Genomic DNA, 25,122 nt, shown 5'->3' on the forward strand with positions numbered 1-25,122 from the left:
GGATGCGTGCCTGGGGTAGGATTACAAGCTTGATGAATATGTGAGGAACCTTATCAACATTTAATCAACTTTCTAGCCGCCTTGAGACGATGTGTTATTCTTCAGGAGAAAGAAAATCTACCTTAGTTTCATATGCGCAACCTTTTCACAAAGCATCATGTGTCTGTTGACACATGTAGTACAAATAAACTATTACGGTTTTCCTGACTGGTACATCAATACCGTCATTTGATTCCGTTTGTTAAGCGGGGTAAACACGTAACAATAATCAAGCCTTATTTTGAGCCTGATTCAAACTTTCTGATCATAATCTACAAAGGCCCAATTATTGGATGTCTATCTCGAGTGATTGTCCTGCAGTGTGGGGTGTTTTTAAGAATGATTTTTCTTCCTAAAAAATGGTCAGTGCTGACAATCATCGTTGTTATACCTGTTCAATTCTTATAATCACAAATCCTTCAGTGCGTGTTCAACACAAAGTTAAACCAGCAGCTTACACGATTGTAATGTGGAAGTGTTCATTCAATTAGGAAGGACTCCAAAAGAGGAGCAACTTGTGTTGAGTGTTTGTGGAACATGTCTCCTAAATTGTTTGCTGCAGTAGAAATGACGAGTTTGCAACTATATTACAGTTACCACCAGATACTGTAACTGCTAACAGTTAGCCTAGTTTTTACTCCTGACTGTTCCTCGCCATATAATGCTGCTGCTGCTCCTCCTCCTCCTCCTCTTCTTCTTCTTCTTCTTCTTCTTCTTCTTCTTCTTCTTCTTCTTCTTCTTCTTCTACTACTACTACTTTTCTTTCTTCTTCTACTGCTACTTTTCCTCTTCTTCTTCTTCTTCTTCTTCTTCTTCTTCTACTACTGCTTTTCTTTCTTCTTCTACTGCTACTTTTCCACTTCTTCTTCTTCTTCTTCTTCTTCTTCTTCTTCTTCTTCTTCTTCTTCTTCTTCTGATATAAATATTGCTGAATGCGGAAAAGTCCATTTCGAATCGCTACTGCCATGAGTGGCTTAAAAGTTAAACTGCACACACCCTTTTTTTTTTTTTTTTTTTTTAATTTATTGCAAACACATAATACAACTTCAACATCATCAGTGAAACAATCAAGATAATACAGAATGAACAAATACAAATAAAAAAAAGAAAAACACACCCTTTTTCATGTACACATATCACATCATAGAGGGTGGGAAATTCTAACCCAAATTCAGTCTGAAATCCAAATCCAGTCTGAAAACAATTGCTAAATTGTTAATCTGCTAATTAGAAGATGCTTCAGTCATAAATGAATGTTTTTCGTAAAAATGGTTACAAAAAGCAGCTTTAACTATATTTATGATTTCATATGTATATACCAGTGGCTAAGACAAAAGGCGTTATGGAGATGTTTTTCTGTTTCTGAAATAGATGCACTTGAGTTCATGTTCATGAGTACATCTTTGTTACCAGTCTCTCCTTTCTCCTTGCCAGTTTCTTCCTGTCGTATTTCTCTCCATCTGTACAGCTGCAATGAGCGGGTTATTCCACTTTTTCCTTGACAAATGTTCCGGGTTGTTTGTGGTTTAATAAGAGTATATAGAAGTAAAATATTATTTCGCAAAGAGAACAACAGGTATCACATATTTTATTTTTGTTGGTAGGTGTGCAAGGTTCAGTCGCAGGCGGTCATTCGTTCATGGGTTTCCAATTCCGTCTAGCTCAAGTCATTTTTGTTCAGTCTTTTTCTTTAATGGTGAGTCTGCATCCTGTATTCTTTGTAGTCCCTGTGCTCCTTGTGTTGTTGCCCGGAGCTGTGTCTTTAGACTTTTTACCTTTAGTGTTTCTTCTTAATTTGTTGTCATGAACCTTTGAGTGTTTCCCTTGCACCCCTGCCTTTTGTTCTGCATCCTTAAATTTGGACCTACCTTCCTCTGCGTCTACACCACATAATATAACGGCATTGCAACCTGAACAAAAACCATAACAAAAATCAGTCAAATTTAACTCGTTCACTCCCAGCCATTTTCACAGAAGCAATCCTGTTCGCTCCCGGCTGTTTTACTGGATTTTGACTGATTTTGCAAGGCCCACAGAATATTGTGTTCTATTGCTATAAAAGCATGGAATATATCCAAAGAAAGATTAAAGTCTCTTCTTTAATCAGGAAAAAAAATATGTTTCTATCTGTTTCCGTTTTGCAGCAATTAGCATTAGAAGAGAGCTAAGTTTCATCAGTTTTCACAAATCTATTTAAAATTGTAAGTAATTGAGCTTTTTCTCTAGATGGCCCTGGTTGATCTCCTTTGCTGCTCTGCTGCCACCTGCTGGCCGTTTGTGTAATAACTACCATTTCTGCAACCGTTCTTTGCAGTTGAGAGGCTGCATCAGAGCCTTACGTATGCTCTAGCATAAAAAAAACAACAAAAAAAAACGTATAAATACGTCTTTGGGACACTTAAAACATAAAAAAACACGTATTTACACGTTATTGGGAGCAAATGAGTTAAGTAAATAAGTCGAACGTCTCAGAAGTCACACTTGGAGTTCAAGTACAATGTGTTACTTAAAATATTGCCTATAGTGCAAATAAAGGTTGCAAAATAGCAACAGTAAAATCGACTCTGGAGCTTCCACTGTACTTAATTAAACTGTAAACTAAAAATCACACCAAAATGAAAAAACATATATATTCATCCATCCATCTTAATGCACTACCGACAAGCAACATTGACAATCCATTGGATGGATGTTTTTGACCAAAGCTTTTTTTTTTTCTGTTTTTTTTTTGCAACTACTGATAATTGTGTTGAGAAGTATCACATAGTACATCATGCATAGAATCAGCTTATTTTGCTGGCAATGTATCTGCAGTTTTCCTCAGAATTTCACACATCTTGTGTTCAAATCAATTTAGTTTTCCGCATTTCCCTGCAGACTTTTGAGCATTAAAAAACAAATCCATCACAATCTTGCACCATACAGCAGAACAAATACTGGCAGACAGAAAGCCAAACTGTTCCCATGATTGAGGGATTCCTTCCCAACCAGCAGATGACATTTCGGTGGATGTGAACATTTGTATTTTAGAATTGTCAATTTTTGTATGTATTTTTTTCCTCTCAACGTCAAAATAGAGTGGCATTTGTAGAGTGCCTGTTAAGGACGGTGAATGAGTGAGTGTTGATGTAAAGTGGAGTTTTTTTTTGTTTTTTTTTTAAAGTTTCATGCGTTGAGCAGGTGGTGTTTGAGGAGTTTCTTAAAGTGTGTACAAAAGCTGTTGTGATAGCAAATATCAATTGTGTTTGCCCTTCTGGCACAAAGCATAATGTGCAGGCTGGTAGCTCGGGTCATAAAAAGCAGTCAACTTTGAAAATATATCTGCAAGCAATTTGCTCTAATTTTTTTTTTGTGCGCAATCGTGCTTGCTAACAAATGCTGACGGTCTCAACAGCGTCCTGCATTACGTGCCATGTTGGTCCTAATGCTTCCGACTTGGCCCTGAGCGTCGCCTTTGTTTCCGGCCTGCAACAAACAAATGATTGACATGTGGCGACACCTCTTTTCCCCGGAGTCACGCATCGACCAAACGCACGGACTGAAAAGCCCCGTAAGTGTTCGGACTGCAGGCGTGCCTCGGCCCCCGTGGGAGCCGTGGAGGTCAATTGTCTGAAACTACACTTCACTACCTCTCACACACAGGGTGCAGTGGAGTGATTTCAAATCCACTTCTAATCTCTAAATATTATGGATGACACCTTTCATGGGAAATGTTTTCGCCCGTTGTCAGACTTGTGACGTCCCTCATCCTTTGACTCCCCTTCACACACTCACGCATTCACTCGTCCATTAACAGCACAGCACCACACGCCTGTTTTGTCACTTTGTGCTTTATAGCAAATTACCCTCGGGCGTGCTGCACTCTGCAGCCAAATGAGGAGGCAGTTACTCTCTGTTGATTTTATGGTTGCTTTTATTATGGTGTGAATCTTTGTACCTGTGTGATTGACATCATTTTTTTACTCATTTTCCAGCAGTCTGACTTTATTGGCTTTGACGTATCGCTTGCTTCGAGTAGAGCAGCTTTTGTGTTTACTACCTCTGTCGAGTGCAACTTGTGTGAGCTAAGATGCGATAGCTGTTTGTCGGTTAGCTGATCAAGGACTTTATTTTCGTTGTGTGACTGCACTTGCATCAGGACAAAATGGCAGTGAAAAAAGTTGCAAGATACTCATACCCATTGTTTTTATCACCGTTTGTTGGTTTTAGCTATGTCTTCGTGAGTCTGCACAAAAACACTGCAAAAAAAGACAGTAGAAAATTTAAGAAAAAATATATTAAAATAAGACAATTATTAGTTCAAAGAAGCAAAATTATATATCAACAGAACAAGAACATTTTACTTAAATATACCTATAAGATTTTTAAAAATAAGAAAATAATACTAGGCCCATATCAACCACATAGTTCTTGCAAATAGTATTTTTAGACTAAAAGCAAGTAATATTGACTTTTTTCAAGATTAAGTATTATTTTAAATATACTATTTTCTTAGAATACCTAAGTATTTACTACCATTTGGCTAATTTTGCCTGAGTGTCAAGCAAGAAGGTAACAGGTCCCATTTTTATTGTCGTGCATATGACCCAGCCAGCGATTGAACCCACAACCTCCCAGTCTGAAATTAGACACTCTACTGACCACTGACCTGGTACCGGTAAGAGGGGAAAATGAGCTTCGTAAATATTATGAAACAAACCACATATAAGCTATATTGCACTTTTGTCTGATTGTTTTCATACTGGTATTTTTTCCATTTATATTATGACAAGATTATGCAAAATCTTAAAATAAGAAAATTCAATTCGTAAAACCCCAGTTCAGGGCCCTTGATGTTGGTTAATAGTCATCTTAAAATGTGGAAAATGTTCGTTTTAAGCCTCACAGTACCTAAAACTGGCTGTTAGCACTCAATGTCAAGACTTCTTGATCAAATAAGATAATTAAGTAATAAGTATCTTAAAATAAGCAGAATGATCTTGTCAAAGCAAAATAAGCCAAATTAGGTTAAATTTATGAAATGATATCTTACTTAAAGACGAGGGTGACTGTAACCAATCAGATCCAGTAGATGGAAACACACAAGATGGCCACTCTAGCCAACAGTATGGCATTACACGACGTATTTTTCAATCACGTCAGACAAACATTTGCTCGGCCTTGGTGGGGCTCTGTGCTCTACCGAGTGCCATTTTAGTTTTACTATATGTTTTCTATAACATGCAAAATACTGAAAGGAGCACTTCAAGTGTGCAGACCTCCTCAAAGACGTAAACACTTTTATGTGGTAAATAAAAGATTGAACAGCTATTGCTCTTATTATGATGTAAGCATCCATCCACTGCAGCCACAAAACTAGAATAAGAAAAACAAGTCCATGTAATTACATGTTACCTGAGCATTTCACTGTGTCAGTATAATTTTCTTGATATTAAATTTGGGCTAAGCAAATCTGGCCTCACACTTTAGGGTTCAAATCTCGGCTTCAGTCTTCTTGTGTGGAGTTTGCATGTTGTCCCTGTGCGTGTGTACGTAAATTAGATTCATATTACAGTGTGTCACCCAGAAATGACAGGTATCATTTATTTTCCTGGAGAAACAGGTTTATATGGACATGCACGTATGCCCTCATCAGTCCAGATTTCAGTGCCATGTAAAAGGGAAATTGACTTCGTTTTGTCCATAGGTGGACATAAGAAGCAACATTTGGTCTTTATAAGACTTAAAACTAATCCGGCTTGTAATATTCTACAAACCTAACTGATGCATAGCACTCAAAACGTGGCTATCTTTTGCCATTATCCCAAAGCAGTTAATGTATTATCCGACTCATAACATCAACACGCTAACAGTTTTTCATTCGTCTCCTAGTAGGAAAAGATGAAATTGTGACCTTTCTGGTAGCTATTGCGATTTCGATTTGATTCACAATATTCTTCAAATCACGCTTCACGGCAATATTGACTATGTACAGCAACAAACATGACAAAAATTTCATCATACTACCAACCTATTAAAACATATGAATCAAGCCACTTGTGCTCACGCCCATAATGGCGCACATATGTAACTGCACCCGCCTATAAAAATGCTAAGAGAAAGAAACCTCCACCCATGCTCACAGTTAGACTGCAGGAAAATAGGGATCATAAATGTAATTATGGAAACTATCATTGTGTAAATCTGAAAACTCCCCTCCCCCATGGCGCAAAGTACTGTAAAGAAACACAATTGTTGAGAATGTAAATATTTAATATACTCATATATTTTTGACCTTATAAGTTCATTGTCATGGCTGACGTAAGTGATAATTAATTAATTTCCGGTTTTCGATTGTGTGTTGTTTACTGTGTAGCAATTAGGCTGTTCTATTTCTCTCTAAACATTTCTTAATTACAATGCTAATTTACTTTTCATACCTGGTTGCTCTCTGCCCAAAACTAGCCAGACTTCCATGAAAAGTGTTCTATAATCGAAGCACTTACTTCGGTTTTTCAGATTGTTAGTACTGGCTTCTTTAGCTTTTCCTATTCTCATTTCTTGTTCAGTGTGTTGCATGCTTTGCTCGTCCTTGTCCACCTTCAGTGGTAACAATTATTGTCAGGAGTCTAGCTTACTTGCTGCCAGAGAGGTGAGGATTAGTTACTGTACTTAGGATCTGCACCATAGACGGATAATGTTTAGCTGCGCCAGCTAGCAAGTGTAGCTCGTAGCTGTAAGTAAGTTAACCTCGCACCTAGCATTCCCCTGAGTTTGTGAGCAGCCGGGAAAGCTTGGGGCTGATTAGGAGGCTATCATGCTGCTTTTGATTGGTGAGCTTGGGGGGGAAGAGCGCTAGGGGGAAGAACTTCAGCTTTTGCAATCACAATTTCAAGCTGAAAACGCTAAATTGTTCAGCTATAATGTCTAGATCGATCCATTTTTTTTAATTTATTTATTTATTTTTTTAACAATTTTTCATTTTATTATTATTTTTTTTAATATAGGGCACTTGTCCGTGTAGGGTCACAGGTGAGTAGTGTTAATTTTGTCTGCCAATTTTAAATTTAGTCTCAGTTTTAGTCCAATTTCAGTCACGCTTGTGAGTTTTCATCACAGTTTGTCAACCTCATCCCATTTGTATTTAGTCAATTTTTAGTCCATTATAAATCTAGCATTTTAGTTTTATTTTAGTCCAAGAAAGCATAATTTTATTCATCCAGTTTTAGTCAGAACAATCATTTTAACCCGTATATATTTTTTTGTCAGCAGATTATATTGAACCTTTTCAGATCTAAAACTATTTCACATAAAATTTTCTCATCTTTTTGATGAAAAACAACTTGACACACAATTACAGTGGCTACTTAGACTCCACGCTATGAGCTATTAGGTTAGCCAGCACTAACTAGTTGCATTAACATTATTGTTGGAACATTATAGCAGTTGGATTAATTTTAAGTTATAACTAAAATTTACTTCTTTTTGTTTTGTTGTTGTTGTTTTTTTTAACCTTTCAGCGTGAATCCACCTCCTGTCTGTCCCATGTGTTTGGGCTGTGTGTCACATGACATTAGCAGACAATATTTTACAATATCATATAATTTTCATCTCGTTTTTGTTCGTGAACTAAAATGTCCATAGATTTGAGTCTAGTTTATGTTAAGTGAAGAACGTTTTGGTCTCGTCTTCATTAGTCGACGAAAATACATACTGATTTAGTCCCAGTTATTGTTTATTAATGAGGGTTTTAGTCTAGTCTAGTCTAGTTTTAGTCCGGTGAGAAATGTGTGTTGACGAAATTATTTCTGTTTAGTTTTTGTTGAAGAAATGAACACTACAGGTGAGCTGCAACCTAAACCGAATACAACCTGGAGTGGTTTCCAATAAATTGTCAGGACTCATCCATTATAGATAAACAACAACAACAACAACAACAACAACAACAAACATTCAAAGTTTCACACTCACATTCACATCTGTGTAAAATTTAGATTCTTCAATTCAGTGTTCCCTTGCTATAACGCGGTTCACTTTTTGCGGCCTGGTTGCTCCTTGATGCATTTATTTTTTATTTTTTTAACAGTAATGTACCTAATTTATAAAATTTATGAAAGTTTGAACATTGAGAATGTTTAAACAAGAGAGAAATGTGAGAAAATGCCTGGTTGAGAAAAGTGTATAAACTGTGTGGTGAGGGGTTTTAGAGCCTTGGAACATTTCTAATAAATGGAAAACATAAAGCTAACTACCGTGGATTTCATTCATTGCGGGTATTTTTTGGAACCTAACCCAGTGGAAAACGAGGGAACACTGTAAACCAAATGCGAATGTTTTTGGAGTCTAGAAGGAAGCTGGAGTCCCTGTAGAAAAATCATGCAAAGACAGCGAGAACATGCACATTTTCATTTTTAATTAAATAATTAGGATTGTGCTGTCTTCTAATTACAGTGTGTCTCTTTTCCTGTACTTGAAAAAGAGGATGATCTTCAAAAGAGTATCGACCCAATCTAAATTCTGGCAGTTTTCAAAGAATACATTCTAATTAGATGTCGGTAGATCCACTTGATATGCAAGTTTGCAATAACTGTGAAAATGTGGAAATGCGCTGGTGGATTTTGACATATTTTGCCAACAGCTAAGATGTTTTACAGTTGTGTAAGCAGAATGCCACATTGTGTTTGGGTGTGAGCACCTATGCACATGCATTCCTGTCTGCGTGTGTGATTCTTCCATTCCAGGCCCGCTCTCACACGCACACACACACTTTCATTTAGATTGCTGCTCCTTCAAGTAGGCCGGCCGGTGGCCCGGGGCTGCATCCTGGTTGCGGGCAGGGAGCGCGCTGCTGTGAACAGGGGGACTGGGTGTGTGGCTTTGTCAAGGCCCATCAGTGTCCTTGCTCTACTTACTCTGCACCAACACTTAAGGATGTGTGTGCGTGTACACGTGTGTGAGTGTGAGAGAAATGGGGAATGCAAGCAAACGAACATGCTGCCATAAGGCTTTTTGGCTGAGATGAGACATTTATGTGCACTCGAATTCTTAGTGTGTGTCCAGTATGTGCGCGTGTGATAACATTGGAGAGGGTCTCATTCGAGGAGCCTTTTTATGTACTGTTGTTACTGTGTGGGGGTGAGTATGTTTGTGTGTCACTGTGGTGCTAGGGCTTTTTATTATAGTTGTGTTGGTTCAGTAAGTGCAAAGGCAAGTATCTCACTTTGTATTCTTGCGTGTATGTATCATGTTTTTCCTCATAGTGTGGGGACATGTATACGTTAGCACATGATGTGGACTACCAATGTTACCGGATATGGTTTTACTTAAGCATGGTTGAACTTGGAAATCGGATGTAATCTGTCTAATATTCCCTCGAGGGCTTGGAATACTGTGTGTGTGAGTTAGGTGCACTCTCTTGCTCTCGTCTGTGCATGTTGGACGTTTGTTAAGGAATGACCTAAATCTGTCTCCTGTCATTATCAAAGAAGAGGTTGCAGAGAAGCACAAGTCACAAGTGAGCACACACAATGTGAGTACAGTAGTAAGTCATGTAGCCTCATCCCAATTACGCATAGAAAGTGGAACCTCAAGTTACCAACGACCCTTTTTACGAACTTTAAGTTACGCACAAAATCTTTGTTGAAAATCTGCCTCTGGTTACGTACATGTTTTGTTATGTGAACCATGTCAGCATGGATGAGCGGATGGATCGGTGCCGTGCTTCTCAAACTATTTAACCATGATTGGAAATGTGTGTCACGTATTGCCAGAGTTGTGTTTCTTGTCGTTGTTGTTGTTTTTTTTTTTCTTCTTACTCTTAGACCTCAGAATGGCTTAAAATCACATAAAGCTCTGCGTCTCCTCCGTGACTTCCTTTCAATCACAATTCACACAACAGCCATCTAGAGTTCTGATTAACAAGTCAAAATGTTTGACTCTATGTTTGACTTTTTTGAGTGGGCATGCTGAAGTGTCACATATGCGAGGGCGCGCAAGGGCGCGAGCTGAAAATGTTGGGGTACTTTTATTATTAATTTCAACATTAAATATTATTTTATACCGCTGTGTAGGTATAAAATTAAAGCGGAAATATTCAGGACTGACACAGGTTGATACGCACACACTGTAATGTAACCAGCTCCGTGGTGAGTGAAATGACAAAATCACAATTTGCCAATTCGTTGGAATTTACAGTATTCGGAACTGGCTCGTACCCATGATGTAAACTCAATGCAGGAGAAGGGAAAAAAATGACATCGCAGAAGAGCCGCAAGAGGTTTCGACCAACCAACAATAAAGTTTGCTCACCTGTAACTGCAACTAGCCACTGATGTTTCTCGTACGTCCTTTCTTGAAATTGAGGGACGAAATTCTTCCCCGTTTTCGTTATGATTACTTCAGTAGGATGACCATTTGAAATTATATTTTCGCTGGAGCATTCCTGTAACATGGCCGAGAACGCTGGAGCCTCCTCAGGCATGAAATCTGGGATTTGCCGCCCCTCTATCTCCAGGACGCAAAGCCACTGACTGCTAGCCAAGTAAGCCAATTACGCACATGCGCGTTGTCAGGCATGCAGCTCGACTGTCAGCCTATTTGGCATTCAAAAGCACATGTACAGAAACAACCTCTCGGAACTAACACAAATTTATTTCTCATTGCGCATGTGCGAAAGCTGTCGGCCTTCTACTTTACAAAGCCGAGCTTCCTCTCGCGAGACACACGTTTATCACGATGGTTCGTGAGTACCACAAAAAAAAAGAAAAGAAACTCTCCGCTGTCGTTTTTCCACCTCTCAGCAAGGAAAACAGGACAAATTACACAGGAATTTAATACCAAAGCAGTAGAACTAAGGTATTGTATAACTATAATTATTTCAATGATTTTATTGAAGGGCTTGGGCATGCACCGCATTAGTAGCTTATTATGACCGCTCGCCACTGGTATGTATGATATGTGCAATATTTATATTTGTATTGTAGTGTCTCTAAATTGAAGAAAAAAAAACATTTCATGTATTTCACATATACACACATGCTTCTTCCATTCACAATTCCAATAGTGGCTGCCTTAGTGTCATTTCCTTTTTTTTGGTGTTGTATTTTTGCGTAAAAACAAAACAAGACCAAAAACAAAAATAGAAAACAGTGGGGAAAAACATCTGAATAAAATTGTTGTTAATTTGGAAGCAGAGACGTGTGGGGCGGAGTTAGGACCGCAACTCAGACAAGACGGGCGTTGGGAGACAGAGACTCTTTACATACAAAAATACAAAGTAACAACAGAGAGCAGGGCTGGATTCAGATGATCTCAAAGCAAACACTCGATGGAGAAACCTTGATTGAGCGAGCAGGGCTGGATACATGAAAGCAACCTCGAACACATGGAAGAAAGCTTACATGGAAAATAGGGGACAGGAAACCTCGACGTACTGACAAAAGGGAAATCCAGTAACTCTCGCTAGGGCAATACACAATCCTATATGACAGAAGAAAGGCCGATATGACAAAACAAGAGTGACTAATACTGGACCGTAGCAGCTGAATGACAACTGACAACGTCATCATTATGGATAACCATAGACAAACTAGGAGTGGCTAATACATCACCATGAAACATTATCATCATGAGGGCATTAGTAACTGCATAGCAAATGATAACATCAACATCATAACACAATGGCCCAACCCAAAACACAGTCATAACCAGGGTTGGGGAATCCAGGTGCAGAAACTAAAAACCCTGAAACTCAATGGGTGGAGACGAGCTCGTTAACCTGCCAGCACCAGGCTGTGGCTAAAGCCAACCTGTGGCAGTTTGTCTAGTCTTATGCAGTTACTATGACCCTAATGATGAAGTTGTCAGTTGCCATTCAGTTGATATGATATTAATCACTCTTATTTTGTGTAGTCGCTCCTATTTTATGTGATAGGCCTTTATTCTGTCATATAGAATTGAGAATCTTTTTCAGTGGAAAAGCTGTTGTCCTTGGGCTAGAACGGATTAATTGTATGTCCATTCATTTCAGTCGGAAAAGTTAACTCGATTTATGAACTATTTGAGTTACAAACGGCATCATCAGACAAATTAAGTTCACAAGTTGAGGTAGCACTTTGTACATGCTTTTGATGATTATTTTTCTACACTAAATATAAGTACAAATATAACATTCTCTTGAACCCAGTTCAACTCACATCAGAACTAACCCGTAATCCTTCAAAAAGAGTTTTTAAGGATTGTCAGAAACACATACACGCTGGCTACATGATGCCGTTCAGCCTCAACCCTCCTTCCGTTCATGGTTGTGTTCAGTTCCTATTGAGCAGCCATCTTCTTCTTGTTCCTCATGCTCTAGTGTGCATGCATCCTGTATGTTCTGCGCACTGTAACAGTCCACTGTAGCGCATCGCACATTCAGCCGTGTAGGCCGCCACTCCTTTTTTGGGGGGTGGGGGAGATCGTCTCTGCTGCATCATTTATTTAGGATTACTGAAAAGTGGCCTAATGTGTGTGTGAGTGCGTGTACATGTGTGCGCTTGTGAGTGATTTCAACAAGCTGCGTGTGGATAGAAGATTATGATTGTTTTGTGGGTCAGTGGCCAGTGTGGCTCCAGGGCTAACTACGGACGTACAACGCACGTTCACACATATTTACTCCTAAAAAATGCAGACGTACACAAACCCAGCATGTCTCTTAGCTCTCGCTCTCTCTCTCTCTCTCTCACTCGCTCGCTCTCCCGCCATCGCTCCCTCCTTCCCCAGACTGCACTGGGCTGTCACCATGGTAACAGCAGATTGAGAGACTTTGCTGCTCGATTGCTCAATTGTTATCTCGCTTTCTCTCGCCCTCTCCTCTCTGTCTGTCTGTTATTCCTCCCTCCTCCCATCTGCTGCATTTCACATGTGTGTCACACTGTGTGTCAGTCAACATCCACACACATACACGTGATTATTATGCACAGAAGGAGAGAGTGTAGCTCTTCACCTCCACCTCTGCTTCTTCCTCAGGCTCTCCTAACGCGGCGGGTGGTGTGACGACCGAACTCTTCCTTCCCGGCATGGCGGTGTCATTGTGCTTCTTGGGTGTGTGCGTGCTCACTTTGGCTCATGTCACCCCCTCCAGCCAAGGTAAGCTTCACAAACTGTCAAGATGTTGAAGCCGACATTTTGAAGTGTAACAAAAAAAAAAATGCAGAGCCCCCAAGAACCAAGGAAAAGCCATCATTGCAAAGTTTTTGAAAGACCCTGCCCGACATAAACACAAGACTACGAACACATTTGAAGTGTGGCCAAAGGGAGTGTTTTTAAGCTGCCTGTAGCTGCTCCTTAATAAAGCATCAGTCATTCAGCACCATGGAGAGTTACGACACACCGGCAGCATACTGATCGTGCCGCCGTCGTGTGCTCGCTTTAATCCTCGTTCGGCGACGACCTTTTCATGTGTACACGCCACTCCGCTTGATATGAACAGCAGATTTAGGTAATGCTAATGGGATTTTCTCCAAAAAGCCAGGTTTAGATGGGTTAATATGCCTCTTTGTATGTAATGAGGTCAGAAACGCAAAATCTTTCTGCTGGTGTTCATATTTTGTTTTCTGCATTATTTAAGATTCAAGGGAGTCTTGCATTAATTATCATTCAGAAACTTACTGGGGTACAGGGTTATTTAAATACATACAGTATGTTTTTCTAAATGATTTATTATTTGTTCTTAAATGTATGGCTAAATGCCCCAGACGTGTCATCCAGCCAGCCAAGAGTCAACATTGACTTTTACCCAATAAATATCCTAAAATCAATAAAGCATTTATTTATCATTTATATTTTCTTTTTTTTTTAACTGCGACATAGCAGCCTTCTGTTAATGCTGATGAGGCATTCATTTTGAATTTTCAAGATTTTTGGTTGGCATCCCACACTCTAAAAACAGATCAAACAAATTTACCATAAAAAAAGGGGTTAAATTTGACCAATCTAGCTTATGTGTCCGACAGATCCTTTGGTTAAAACAACCACTCTAGAATGGTACATGTTTTCAACCAATATATATTGGTGATTGGGCCAACCGATACAAACTGGTCATTCTGACCAAGAGATTGGTTAATCTGTGTTAGATAGAGGCTGACATTTTTTCATGAATCCCGTGACCGAAAAACACTACCAGTGATTGTCACACCCACCTAAGTGCGGCAAAATTTCTTCACTATATTTGACCCATCTCGTGAGGGAGCACTGACAGCAGCAGAGGCTGCATTTGGAGATCTAACCCCCTAATTACAACCCATAATGCTGATTGTCATGGAGGGAGGCAAAGGGATCCCATTTTTACAGTCTTTGGTATGACCCGGGCAAGGATTGAACCCACAACCTCCCAGGAACAGGGTGGACACTCTACCACTAGGACACAGAGCTGGTCACCCCTGATGATCTATCGAGACACACATTTACATTTTTAAACACTAGATATTTTAATACATCATATATTGTAAATTATCACTTATAATAATTACTGAATGCATTTAGAATGCAATAAATTGATACAATAAATATATTTACAAGTGATCTATGGGCTTACTTTATTGTAAACAATTTCATTGGTTGTTTGGCTAACCAATAAAATTGGCAACCACCCGGAAGGGAAATGTTGATGATCAAGCCAATATGAGCTTAATCTACTCGATTGGTATTTTTTTTTTTTTTTTTTAACCAATCCATTTTTAGAGTGCAGCCAAGTCAACAGTCAACAGTTTAAAAATCTGCAATTTATCAATCTACATTTATAAATTTAAAAATAGAAACATTAAAATAATTTAAAAAAAAACATTTTTTTTTGTTTTTTTTAATTTAAAAAATTCAAACATTTGAAAATAAGTATCTTTTTTTTTTCTTTTTTTTTTACAATTTTTTTTCTAGGTGCAGATTGAAGAAAATCTTTTATTTATATATTTTTAAAAAAGTCAAAAGCTGTTTAAAATTATTAATCAATCGGTATACACATTTAAAAATATTTTTGTATTTTTTTATTTTATTTAAAAATCAATTAATCAATCTGCATACCTTTTTTTTTTTTTTTTAGGATTTTGCTTTTGTCTGAAACTTGATGAAATTATGTACATATTTAAAAAAAAAAAAAAAAGAAGGCAAACCTATTTATAAAGTGTTAATAAAAAATAATAAATTTTAATTTATTCAAATTTTAAATTAATTTTATGTAATATTTTTAAAAAGAATTTAAAAGCAAAAACAATTTTAAAAATTGCAATCTATCAATTTGCATCTACAAATTCAAAAATAAAAATAAGCATATAAAGACATGGAAAAATTATTTTATCAAACTCCATCGACAATTTTTTTTTTTTTTAGGTTTTTCTTTTGTCCAAAACGTGAAGAAAGTCACATGCCTTCATTTATATATATTATAGAAAAAAAAAGCCAAAACTGTAAAAATCTTATGCTTGCTTATCTTTAATCTGCAATGATGTAAATGTGATAGTACCCACTTTTAGTTGTCATTCACAGATTGAATCAACAGGTACTTTTCCAATGAATTCAAATAAGTTGTTAAAAAAAAAAATATTGTCTTGGCCTTTTCCACACTTTCCACCCTCGCCAATCCTCAGCCATGTCCCGGGCCGCCATGCCATTCGGACTGCTGCGCAGGGAACTGGCGTGCGAGGGTTACCCCATTGAACTGCGCTGCCCAGGAAGCGACGTGGTGATGGTGGAGACGGCCAACTATGGTCGCACCGATGACAAGATTTGCGACGCGGAGCCCTTCCAGATGGAGAACACGCAGTGCTACCTTCCAGACGCACTGAAGATTATGGCTCAGAGGTACGCGTGCTTGGTCATCTTGTTCGTTATCCTTCATAAAAGATGTAAATCGCTTTGTCGCTCTGATTAGATTCAGATAAATCAATTCGCAGCATCTGCTGTTTGCAGCATACTCTTGACCAAACCCGTGTTAGGCGAAACATTACACCCAGCAAATGCTTTTGTTGTGTGTTTGTGTGTGCGCAAGTGCAATAATCACTCCGGCTAAATCAGGCTGCGCCATTAGCTGTGTACTCAGCAGCGTTTTCCTCGAAGAACAAATCAATATTCGGGGCGAGGAGACAAACGGACAGCCCTTTCCTGTAAATTAATCACTCTCTTTCTTTCTCTTGCCACTCCATCCATCACTGTGTTGTGCAGGTGTAACAACAGGACGCAGTGCGTGGTGGTGGCGGGGGTGGACGTCTTCCCGGACCCTTGCCCTGGGACATACAAATACCTGGAGATCCAGTATGAGTGTGTCCCTTATAGTGAGTATTCATTTGAATATATGGATGCTGTATATACAGTATATGAAAATACAGTAATGGAAAAATGTCATACACACTGTTCATTAGTTTTAATTTTATCCGCCATTTTTAAATTTAGTCTCGGTTTTTGTTTAGTTTCAATCACGCTTGTTCGTTTTTAACAAACCTCAACACTTTTTTATTTAGTCAATTTTTAGTCGACTGTAAGCCTAGCATTTTAGTCTTTATTTTAGTCCAAGAAAACGTCATTTTATTTGTGTAGTTTTAGTCAACAAAAACTGGCAACATTTTAGTCTAGTTTTAGTCAGGACAGCCATTTTACCCGTGTATATTTTTTGTCAGCAGATAATATTGAACATTTCAGATCTAAAACTATTTCACATATTTTTTTTTTCTCATTGTTTTTATGAAAAGCAACTTGACACAATTACAGTATATCAACAACTGGCTACTATGGCTCAATGATATGAGCTAGTAAATTAGCTAGCATTAGTTAGCGGTCGGATTAACATTCTTGTTGGAATTTATAGCCTTGGATTAATGTTACATTATACGGAAGTGTAGAGCTGCCAATGGAGAGTAAACATTTTTGACTGGCGAGTATGTTCGAACATACTGGCAAATACGTTCGAACATACTCGCAAATATGTTCGAACATACTCGCAAATATGTTCGAACATACTCGATTGCTGTGGTACTCAAGTGCGCAAACGTAATACCCCATTGCATTATGGGGCGCAAAAGTTAAAGTTAAGTTCAAAGTTACGAATGAACACTTTTTTGTCTACTTAATTTTCTAATGAATTGGTAATGTGATCCAAATGCCTAAAAAATGGGGTTTTGTTTTCACTTGCGCATGCAAAATAATACCGCGTGGCATTATGGGAAGGTATCATAACTTTGTAGCATGTAGCCTACAAGTACGTTTGAACATATTTGTGAGTATGCTCAAACACATTTTCGAGTATGTTCAAACATACTCGCCAGCCAAAGATGTTTACTCCACTTTGGCAGCTCTACGCTTCCGTAACATTATAACTAGAATTTCCTCTTTTTATTATTATTAATTTTTTTTTAACCATTCACGGTGAATCCACCTCCTATCAGTCCCATGTGTTTGTGCATGTTGCACTCGCTAGCTGTAGATTTCAAAGGGGGCGTGTCACTGTGTGTCACATGACGGTGTCACAGTGACAAGACTTGACAAAATCACGTAATTTTCGTCTAGTTTTTGTTCATGAACTAAAATGTCCATAGATTTTGTACAGTTTTTATTAAGTACATTTTTGTCTTATCTTCATGAGTCGACGAAAATGCATGCTAATTTTAGTCCCAGTTATTGTTTATTAATGAGGGTTTTAGTCTAGTCTAGTTTTAGTCGGGTGAAAAATGTGCGTTAATGAAATATTTTTTGTTTAGTTTGTGTTGACGAAATTAACACTGCTGTTCATATAAACAAAGAGAAACAAGACTACATAAACATGTATTTGGTGATATGTTGCACACAAAGATTCACCATACGAGAAAAAGTATTGGAACATCTGGTTGGAACATATGAACTCGAACTGGAAGCATAGCAATATCCAAATATGTCTTGGCATGGATGAAGAATTAATATTCAGGAAGAAGTGATGCATCTGCTTGATTAATTGATGAAGATATGTGTCTCTTATTGTTGGTGTGCTGCGAATCCTCTTTTGTATTGTCAAGACATGTTTCACAGATTTTTATAACCTCTCGTATCCCTGAGATGCTTTCTCTCCTCAGAGAGCGAGTGTGCGTGCTTGAAATACAAACAGAGAGTTGAAGGAACAAACTAGAGAAATGTATTTGCATACTGTATGTCTCCTGTGTGTGCGTGAGGGTGCGTGTGAGCGCGCACGGGAGGGGGGGCACATGTGCATCTGCGTGTGCATGTGTGTGTGTGTTTTCTTTTCCAGAGTCACACCAAGCCCAGGAGTTGCTCTCTTTTCTCCACAGGAGTTCGGCGAAGGGATTGAGAGAAGGGGTGGGGAGGAGGGGGGAGGAGGGGGGGGGGGGGGGGTTGATGAAGGGATGTGCGGCTATTAAGGGGCATTTACGAAAAAGTTTGTGAGAATGGAACTCATAATCTGTGCAATTCTTTCTTTCCTTTCTTTTTTTCTTCTCTGTCTTTCTTTCTGACTTGCATTCTTGCTTCTTTCATTTCTTCTTTTCTTTCCCCCTCTGATTTCTCTTTCTTTCTCTCCCTCTTTTTTTTCCCTATGCTTGAGTAGAAGTGGACCAAAAAGGTAAAGACAATACATTGTAGCATCTTGATCTCCACCCACGCCCTTGTTTCTCTCTTCCTTCTCTCTCTCTCTTCCTCCTACCCTAGGTCGTTGTTTGTAGTCATGCTGGATGTTGCCCCCCCTTTTTTCCCCATCTTCTCCTCTGTTCTCCCCCCCCCCCCCCCCCCCCATCCCTTGTTGTATGTAAATCTGTGATTTTAACCAGTTTGATGCAGGTTCTGCACATACGCTCTCCCTTTTCTCTCTTCTTCTACTCTTCTTGATCTTTCTCAGAGGTGGGAATCATCAATCAGTCGATATGTCAAGCTGAACCAAACTGTAATCGTCAGTCCGTCAACGTTATTTTAACCACACTTCCGTTATGCCAAATTTTGCCATCACTACACACGGTCGTAGCTGCCGTACAGCTAGCTGGCGCAATACATCCTTTTTTTAGGACCCTTTTTTTAGGTTGTTCAGTAATGCCTGATGTAAAATGGTGCACTGAAGGACCTCTTAGCTGCCTAACAACGTGCCTGATGTAAAATAAACAAACTGCATACTAAACTAATGCTTCCTAAATGTAATTTTTTTTATTTTTTTTTTTATTTGCTATAAGAGATACAAACTTGGCAACAATCAAAGATTTTTCAATATAGACATTGCAAATAAGGAGGAATCTGTCTGTGTTTCTGTCATTCGTCAGCAAAATGGTCGTCCGTTATTGACGGACTGAGAAGGTCCATTGGTACGACTGACCTGGTTATTGATGATTATATTGACGGACGAATATACACTTCCAGCAATGCTGAATCTGTCATTTTTTTTTTTAATTTTTTTTAATTTCCCGTCATTTGTTAATCGTCAACAAAGGGCGTCCATCACTGATGGATTGATGGACCTTCTGACAATTTGGACAATAATGCCCACCTCTGCTCTTTCTGTCATAATTGATCTCATTACACACATAGACAACACCTTTCTTTCTTTCTTTCTTTCTTTCTTTCTTTCTTTCTTTCTTTCTTTCTTTCTTTCTTTCTTTCTTTCTTTCTTTCTTTCTTTCTTTCTTTCTTTCCTTTGTTCCATCCAACCTTATTTACTGCATTGCTTCCTTCTTTCTTTCATCCCTCCTTCTGTCTTTTCATCCTTCCTTCCCACCGTTCTTCCTTTCTTCATTCTTTCCTTTCTTCCTTCCTTTCTTTCTCCCTCCCGTCCGTCTTACACAGCAAATCGGTCAGTGTTAAATTTCCAGTGTTAAATCAAATATGCACTTAGTAAGTGTTATTTTAACACTGTTAGGATAAAAGGTTACACTGTCGAGTAAATGTCTTCGCGTGTTGGGGGTGGATGTTGGGTGTAACCTGAATAACACTCCCTGGTGCGTTAAATTGACCACACCCTCATTTCCAGTGAAGGAAAAACTTTTCGAAATTCCGGCGCGTTGTTGACTTTTCAATAGCGATACATCCAGTTGTTGTTGGGCTGGCGTGGCGCAAAGAGAGTGGTCGTCTCCCAGTCCTCAGCGCGTGGGATTGATCCCAGGCCAGCATGACTATTTCAAAGTATCCTTGAGCAAAATACTGAACCCCCAGTTGCTCCTGATTCTGTGTCATCAATAGTCAAAATTTAAATCGCTTTGAGGGGCTTGTAAGGAGGAAAAACGCTATATAAATGAAGTACCAGAGTAAAGTGTAGTTTGAGCTAAATTTTTAATATTGCCACTAGTGCAATACACTCATAAGTGTTTTCAACACCACAGTTAAGTGTAGTTTGTTCGAATTAAATGTTTAACACTGACACTAGCGTAGAGTACTTTTAACACTACTCAGTGTTTACCAGTGTAGATTTTTAACACTATACAGTGTTGGAGTAACACTGGATAAGTGTGAAAAAGTAATACTTTGAAAAGTGTCAGATTTACACTCACTGGTGTCGACTCATATAAACACTTTTCTAGTGTTAGAGTTAACACTCTCAGTGTTAAATCTAACACAGGCGATTTTCTTTCCTTCCATGCTTCCTTCCATCAAACCTTCATTCCTTTTTTCCTTCTTCTGTTCCTTCCTTCCTTCCTTCCTTCCTTCCTTCCTTCCTTCCTTCCTTCCTTCCTTATGCTTATTTTCCCTTTTCTTCCCCTATAGGCAGAGCCCCTTATTTATCTTCATAGGAAAAATAAGACCAAATGTGTGTGATTGGTCTGGGTGTGTGCTTATCAAGCACTGCTAATATACATGTGCGTGTGTGTGTATGCGTGTGCGTTTGCGCGTGGGTGTGTGCGTGTGTATGCATGCCTTCTTGCATGCCAGCGTGAGAATGTACAGTAAACCTATGTGTCCATATATTTATTTATTTTTTACATGTGGGTGGACCAATCTTTGTGCTGGATGTAAACTAACCTGCCCTCTCATTCACTTCAAGGCAAAATGTAGCCCCGCCCTCTGCGCCCCTGATTCTACCTCACACTGCACTAACCGACACGCCCACATACCTATAACATACTCACACAACTTTCATTGCAGTGTCCCCTGTTATATTACTCACCACACAAACATGCACTCACACGCATACAGCACACGCACACACAAAGCCATACAGACATGCGTTCACTTTTACGTCTCGTCTCTTGCTTGCCTTTTGACATCAGCACAGGTGTTTTAAAGCCCTCTGTGTCTCCTCTTCTTTGTCTTTCTTTAAACTCATTGCATCAACTGCATCTGGCGCAATCCAATTTTCATGCATTGATCCATTTCCACCCACAATTTTTCCTCTCTCTCTCTCTCTCTCTCTCTCTCTCTCTCTCTCTCTCTCTCTCTCTCTCTCTCTCTCTCTCTCTCTCACCATCATCTATCCATCCGTTTCTTCTGTCCTCTCTCTCACATCCTTCTCTCTGGCAACTCCCATCTCCCAGTTTTCGTCTGTCCTGGATCACTGCTCAGCATCCAGCCGCCTTCCTCTCAGCTGGAGGCAGAACATCAGTCAGGGGCGTGGTGTAAGGACCCTTTGCAGGCTGGCGACAGACTATATGTCATGCCCTGGACGCCGTACAGGACCGAGGTGCTGTATGAATACGCTTCCTGGGACGACTACCGGCAGAACCGCGTCACCACTACCTATAAGTGAGTGTGTGTGCAAAACATCCACAAGTTTGCCTTTTAAATGACTATTTGCTATTGGCACCTTTAATGTTGCTTACTCAGATGCTCTGATTACAATCAGTCCATTTAAAGTTGTGGCTTGAGGCCCACTTTTATAATTTCGTTCAAGATGTCGTTAATTATTAATATAATGTAATTCTGTCTGTAGTCTATTTTAAAGTAGATATGGAATTTGATGCTAAAATAATACCAAGCAAGATTTCTGGGGCTGCGATTGGCTAGCAACCAGTCCATGGTGTCCCCCGCCTACTGCCCAGAGCCAGCTGAGATAGGCGCCAGCACCCCCGCGACCCTTGTGAGGAATAAGTGGTCAAGAAAATGGATGGATGGATTTCTGGGGGTAAAACTATATCAAATTAAATACAGTCTCCATGTAGAAAATGCCGGTAATCAAGTAAAATTTGATTTTGAGTGTTTTAATGCAAAGATGATTACAATTCATTTAATATAAATACTGTAAACACAAAAATAAATAAATAAATAAATAAATAAATAAATAAATAAATCTGTTTGACTTCTGCTTTCACTACTTGGAGGGATTCCCAGTGAAAGAATCTTGTACTAATTAGCCTGAATCACAGTAGGCCCGTCTTTGATTTTTATTCTCTCGTGTCAAGGGATGTTTCTTTTCGATGTCAAGATGGAAATGGTCCATTCTCCGCAGAAAAATCAGTGGAAAAGTATATGGTTTTGATATTTTACATCATTGTTCTTGATCCAGGAAGTAGTCTGCAGCTAACGCACATAAACAAAAATACATTGCTCCTAGAATTTTGTTTTGATATGTAACAAATCATCTTACTGGAGAGATATATCTTTGAAGGAAATTCCACATTTGCAGTAATCTACTGACAAGTTCATTCATACTGTAAATTGCCAACAAGAAACTTATTACATCATACCCTCTCGAACTGAGCCATATCGAACTCTAATCCCGGTGAACCAAACCAAACACTATTGTTCCACTTTTAAATAAACCGTCCATTAATTGTATTCCACCCCATCTATTGAAATAGGCACCGCCGTTGACAGATGCCCACCTTTTTGGCAGAGTGCCTTATGACGTGTAGCCTCGAAAATATTATACGCCGACTGAGCACCGACGGAAACACGTTTACGTCCGTCGATCTGACTCAGTACAGATGGACTTTCTCAGTCCGTATATTTGTCAAGGATTCACGTCGTTTAGCATTTGCCGAAATATGGGCATTCATCAACGACAGGGCCGACGGAGAAATGCATCGAATTGTCTTTCATTGGAGATATGCACACCCCTAATTGTTATCTAAAAAAAAAAATATGTGCTTTTTTTTCCTCATTCTAGACTGCCAAGTCGTGTCGACGGTACAGGTTTTGTGGTGTATGACGGTGCCGTGTTCTATAACAAGGAACGGACACGCAACCTGGTCAAATACGACCTGCGGACACGCATTAAGAGCGGCGAGGCGGTGGTAGTCAATGCCAACTACCACGATACGTCGCCTTACCGCTGGGGAGGGAAGTCAGACATCGATCTGGCGGTGGATGAGAACGGCCTCTGGGTGATCTACTCCACCGAAGCCAATAACGGACGCATTGTGGTCAGCCAGGTATCACGAATGACAAGCTACAGCAATATCCCAGAGTTTTTGCTCATTTTTCCACTTCATCCCTGTGCTCCAGGTGAACCCGTACACCCTGCGCTTTGAGGGCACGTGGGCCACAGGCTTTGACAAACGTGGGGCAAGCAACGCCTTTATGGCCTGCGGCGTGCTCTACGCGGTGCGCTCAGTCTTCCAGGATGACGAGGGGCAGGCGGACGGCCGTGTGGGCAACGATATGGTGGTTTATGCCTATGACACCAGCCGGGGGCAGGAGCTGCCCATTCAGATTCCCTTCCCCAATCCCTACCAGTACATCTCTTCCATAGACTACAACCCGAGAGACAACCAGCTCTATGTGTGGAATAACTATTATGTTCTGAGATACCCACTTCAGTTCACACCGCCACCGCCAACTAAAGGTCTGTTGACACAGAACCGTCATTGGTAGTGGTGCAACGATCATCATGGTTTTGATCATGCACAATCCGTGGATTGATTGGTAGTGGGGAAAAAAAACAAAGGGGCATATTCACTAAAGGTTTGCGCTGCATTTGCACGGCGCTAACCGGTAAAAATGAAGCAATCCGGGAGCGCCTAATTCACGAAACATGCGCAGATGGGGAAATCCGTCACTTAGTTTGCTGCCAACCAGGAAAAAGCGTTTAACACAATAAATGAAGACACTAAGTAGTTCAATTTTTAATGGAAAAGAGAGTTTTACAAAATAAATGATTTTTCTTTTCTGATCTTTTAAAAAAACGATCCTTGACTCAAATCCGTGATGCGATCTGAACCATGACTTTTGTGATCCGTTGCACCACTATTCATTGTTGTCACTGCGGAGTTACAGACCTGAAGTAAAGTTTGATTTCCCTCCAGGTCCCCTTTCCTCCCTGATGACAACCGTCCGCTCTTACACGGCTACAGTTGCACTGACCCCTGTGCGGCCATCAGCCTCCCACCCAGTCGGCGTCATCAACCGGGGACCCTTTGACCAGAGGCCAATAACAGCCATGGTCCCGCTAACACCCCGACCCCCTTTGCGTGTTCCCTTGGCCCCTGGGGGCCCTGGTCAAGTGGGCGGATGTGAAGGAAGAGTGGCCAGAGGGGTGCAGTGGCCCCCCACTCTGAAAGGGGAGACAGTAGAGAGGCCCTGTCCCAAAGGCTCACTGGGTAAGTCAGATGTGTGTTTGTTCGATCATGTCAGCGTTTCGTTACGCGTGTGCGTGTATCTTGTTTCCCTTTGAAATGGAGTCACATGCCCTCTCTTTGAACTCCCCTTCACATGACAGAGAAGAAACAGTCGTTATACTTTTTACAGTCACGGTCCGTCAACTATTCATCTCGGTGTGCAGCTGTCGAAAGAGAGGACATTTTGTCTATTGCACATTGGGCCCCCTAATCCTGTTTAATGGCTAATTTTGAAACCCAATTAAACTGGGAAATAATTTCCCATCATAAGTGACCTAGTTGCATCTTATTTGCAGTCGTGTAAACCAATTAAATGAAACATTTCTGCCTTTCATGGACTTTAAAGGGGAAGTCAACTCAAACGTTTTCTTGACAATATTAAGTTGCATGCACCCCCACTATAGTTTAAACCTGACATTCTGATTAATATTGCGTTTATAGAATACAAATTAAAGGGCCTGTCAGTAGGTTTGACAGTTTCTGTTAGTAAACGAACCGTTTCTGTTTGTAAACAAACAATTCAAAATGGGCGCCTCCCATGGCTCAACCCACACGAGCTCAACGTTCACACCCCCTGCCTCTGATCACTCTAATCACTCTACTCATAAACAAACAACCCGTC

General features: G+C 39.8%; 1 protein-coding gene across 2 annotated transcripts in view; it reads left to right on the forward strand.

Annotated features, from left to right (window-relative positions):
- The window catches only part of adgrl1b (adhesion G protein-coupled receptor L1b), a 46,360-nt gene that overhangs the window by 4,926 nt on the left and 16,312 nt on the right, over positions 1-25,122 (forward strand). For both annotated transcript variants that reach the window (XM_077523293.1, XM_077523294.1), the window contains exons 2-8: positions 13,027-13,146; positions 15,639-15,852; positions 16,213-16,322; positions 21,480-21,687; positions 23,051-23,315; positions 23,389-23,728; positions 24,189-24,482. In XM_077523293.1, the coding sequence (XP_077379419.1) occupies positions 13,077-13,146; positions 15,639-15,852; positions 16,213-16,322; positions 21,480-21,687; positions 23,051-23,315; positions 23,389-23,728; positions 24,189-24,482 (1,501 nt within the window). In that variant the 5' untranslated portion in view covers positions 13,027-13,076. The remainder of the gene's footprint in view (positions 1-13,026; positions 13,147-15,638; positions 15,853-16,212; positions 16,323-21,479; positions 21,688-23,050; positions 23,316-23,388; positions 23,729-24,188; positions 24,483-25,122) is intronic.

This window comes from Festucalex cinctus, chromosome 6 (genome assembly GCF_051991245.1).
Source record: "Festucalex cinctus isolate MCC-2025b chromosome 6, RoL_Fcin_1.0, whole genome shotgun sequence".
Taxonomy (NCBI): Eukaryota; Metazoa; Chordata; class Actinopteri; order Syngnathiformes; family Syngnathidae; genus Festucalex; species Festucalex cinctus.